The 3,908-nt window shown below is 30.8% G+C and overlaps 1 protein-coding gene across 1 annotated transcript; it reads left to right on the plus strand.

The window, feature by feature from the left end:
• Positions 1-378: 378 nt before the first annotated feature.
• LOC132738618 (protein PRQFV-amide-like) lies at positions 379-1,517 on the plus strand. The gene has a single exon (XM_060726174.1). The coding sequence runs from the start codon at positions 494-496 to the stop codon at positions 1,223-1,225; it is 732 nt and encodes a 243-aa protein (XP_060582157.1). The 5' UTR covers positions 379-493; the 3' UTR covers positions 1,226-1,517.
• The last annotated feature ends 2,391 nt before the right edge of the window (positions 1,518-3,908 follow it).

The following is a 3,908-nucleotide window of genomic DNA, read 5'->3' on the forward strand; positions in this document are numbered from 1 at the left end:
AAGTTTGAAGGTTTTCGGAAGGAGCCACTTTTACAATACAATCACGGCCGCTGTTGGAAACCTTTCATGCCGTGTCAATTCAATTAGAGTGTATCTACTTAATAGCTATTGGCACTGAATAATAGAAGTAATTGCATAATTTGATAGCAATAATTTAAAATCATCGTGATAGAAAATACCATAGGGTTTTATCGCGTCTGTGATTCCCTTCGAGAGTTATGGTCAATATTTAGCGCTAAGTGGCATTTTGTTAGTGCCAATATTTGTGTAGGAGCCTGTTTTCTCGAGATTCAATACGCCAATTCTTCAGCTTCATAATTATGTATGCAACGTCACAAAGAGGGCGTGCGCTTGTAAATAAAAGGAAACATCAGAGAGGAAATATTGGTATTTTGAATTGGTGCTTACAAGACAGACGATTACTCTGAAGAAAGAAGTTAACTATAGAAGTTAGAATAATAAGAATAGAAAGAATTATAGGAGCGTTTGGAAAATGAAATTTTTAAAAGAGTTAGATTCTACATTAGTTATATTTTGTACAACAATTTGTCTTGCACACTTTGTAAGATGCATGGAATCAACAAATGATATAGACAATGAAAAGATTGACAGAACTCGAAGAGATATTAGTGATTTTGAAGACATTAAATCAAATGATGATAAAAGACAAAGAGAGTTCATAGGCAAGCGTTCAGCTGATGAGGCTTTAGATATGGATGAACTTGATTCGGATTCCGACGGTTACATGTATGATAACAACGTTGACAAACGATTAAGAGAATTTATTGGCAAACGTTCATCACCTGAATTTGAAACAGAAAAACGGATGAGAGACTTTCTTGGAAAACGCGATTTTGATATCGACGACATGGAAAAACGTCAAAGGGAATTCGTCGGGAAGCGTTCACAATATTACGATAACGACGCCGAGGATGACACATTTGAAACTTACGACAAAAGATTACGAGAATTTATTGGTAAAAGAGATTATAATGACTACTCTTATTTGGCTAAACGATTACGGGAATTCGTCGGTAAACGTTTAACTCCAGAAGGATATTATAGAAGATTACGTCAGCCAAGATACCAAAGAGAATTGATAGGAAAACGATCTTCACCCGCCCTTTATGACAATTTCAATGAAGATAAAAGGATGCGAGAATTTATCGGCAAACGTTTAAGAGAATTTGTAGGAAAGCGCATGCGGGACTTTGTTGGGAAATAATCTAAAGAATATAAACTTTAGGAAAATCACAAATGGATTGTTGTACTGAAGCAGCTAAGTTGTTTTCTATGATAAACGCTAATAAATATGCCATTTCTGAAAGTGTTATTATTTTGTTCTTCTGGTCTGCTGACATTATTGTTTTGTTATAATACAGTTTCTTTTTCAGTTTTTTCCGATGATTCTACTCATTTCAATTGTATATAAATTTTCATATATGTCATATCTATGTATTATAAGTATTATAAATAATAACAGTAAAATGCCGTCGCATAAACATTATTTTATTTTACATTGTAGTTTGCGTTTTCTTTATGCAAAGGCATCAATATTTTCCGAATGAATCAACAAATAATCAACTTATAAGATTTCACGATATCATTCCATTCACACGTCCCAAAGGTTTTAATCAAGATGACGCCAATCAGTGCCGGAATTTATATAGCAATCTCGTTATCTGGCATTTGACTCGGTGTTGCTGCTATGTCTACATAAGAATACTGCGAAACAACAAAAAACAACTAATCCGCGGAGGCTGCCATTTTCATATTACGTCCTGTAAGTGAATAAGCCCATAAGTCATGTTAATTTATCATATGTAAGTTAAAGGTGATTCTTTATTGATAAAAATATATTATCATCGTGGCCGGAAAAAAAACTCGACGGTTAAATTGGAAGGCAGTTTATTTCAAGACATTTCTTTTTAATAATAATAAAAAAGAAAAAAATCAAATTCAAAACAATTCATGATCGAAAATTTTATGTTTTCAGGCTTTTCATTTTCGTAATAAAGTAAAATTAAAAAAAATCATTAATATCAAATGTACACATACTAAATATTTGTTTACACGTTAACTTTAAAACAATCTTATGCTAAATGTTTTTAAATGTATATAGTTTAATTTTGGGAGAATAACTAAACAAATCGTATGTGTCTTACCTTATGATAACGCATTTTGTCTTCCTAAATAAAATTGAATTTTGGAAGTAAAAGTTTTAGCCAATTTTTTTCTTAAAGCGCATAAAGCTATATATCTGCTGGGAACCTTATTGTTATATTTAAACAAACATGCGTCGAAACAATTGTGATAGTAAGTTGCCTTAAAAGAGGGTGGCGCATGCACGAATTATTACTTATACTTAATATAGCAGAATACTATTTTGCTTATGAACATTTGATTCTGTAAAATTACAATATTCGTAAGTGTTAAATAACAAAGACATTCTATGTTAGAATTCTTTTGAGAATCGACCATAAGATTAAAGAACCAATACAATTTTGTTCATAAATTTTATAAAATATGATATAACGTATGGCTTTATACCCTTTACGTTTAATGAAAAATTAGTTTTGTCTGAAAAGATGCAACAAGTTGTTTGAAAACCAAACATAAGTATCAGCTTTCTCATAAAGCTTAGTAAAACAAGAAAACAAAAGAAATGATGGTATTAAAGAAATTATCGGTGCACCATTTTGATTTTTGTCCAAAGTGAATCTTCATCGATATTAAGTTTAGTTAATAGAACAGAACATACACTTTATTTAGAGAAACACAGATCACAAAATATGACATTCTGAATATGCATATTAATATACAAAGGAAGAAAAGCAAGTATTTATGTTATCCAAGACACGCGTCTATCAAGTAAATTATGATTTTGATATAATTTATTTGCCTCAGAAATGAATATTGGTTCCTTCTTGGAAACAGAAGCGGCAAATACGTTTTTTTTAAATTCTGTTGTTATAACGGATTCAGAACACATGAGTTGCTTATCGTCAGAAGAAAAGTGTAATATGTAATATAATTTGTGATTAAGGTAGCAAAAACATACGACTGATTTATCATGCATATAGAATTCTAACTAATTATACAGTACACTCTGCTTCTAACGAACTCATTGGGACATTCCAAATCTGTTCCTTATATCCGGAGTTCCTTGTTAGCATATAGCGAATTTGTGCCTTGTATCAGGAGTTTTCATAGCGAGCAGATTTACATACAACGAAATGATTCTTTTTTATCATCGTCCTCCATTTTGAAGAGCATTTTGTTTAAGAAAAATAACTCATTTTGGTTCGTCATTTAGAATAAACAAGATTTCGAATTTTCCTTCCTTTTTTATGTAATATCTGCTATTATATTCTAGGAGTGACCATGACGAATGAAAAATTTAGATTTCTTTTCATTTCAATCAAGCGTACTATGTATTTTCAATGGATTTTACACAAGAAAAAGCATGCGTTATTTTGTTGAAAACCGATTGTAAATCAGATCATAATTAATTTCCTCGAGCAAAACTATTTAAGAAGGAAATATAAAGAAATAAAATGAATAGTCTTTTTATCTTGGTGATAAGAACTCATGCTAAAAATATTCTAAATAGAAAAATATTACGTACTGCTATACAAATTCTTTTTCATAGCTGTATTGAAGTACATACAACAATAAAATTAGGTACATTCGGCTGAGTGTTAATCCGTGCCGATGAAAACGAAATATCTATTTACCGATAGCCAATATTTTAAAGTTTGTTTTTCTGTACTTTTAACTTAATTGGGACTAGAAAATGAGTTCCTTATAAGCAATAATTCCTTCTAACCGTGTTCGCTTTAACCATATTTTTATAACAAATAATTTGTTCGCTATAACCGTGTACGCTATATGTGAAGTATATATAT

Source organism: Ruditapes philippinarum, unplaced genomic scaffold, assembly GCF_026571515.1.
Source record: "Ruditapes philippinarum isolate M1 unplaced genomic scaffold, ASM2657151v2 ctg2290_1_1_1_1, whole genome shotgun sequence".
Classification (NCBI taxonomy): Eukaryota; Metazoa; Mollusca; class Bivalvia; order Venerida; family Veneridae; genus Ruditapes; species Ruditapes philippinarum.

Bases quoted from the DNA above. Each gene is read 5' to 3' on its own strand.
- LOC132738618 (XM_060726174.1), top strand. From the start codon at position 494: ATGAAATTTTTAAAAGAGTTAGATTCTACATTAGTTATATTTTGTACA.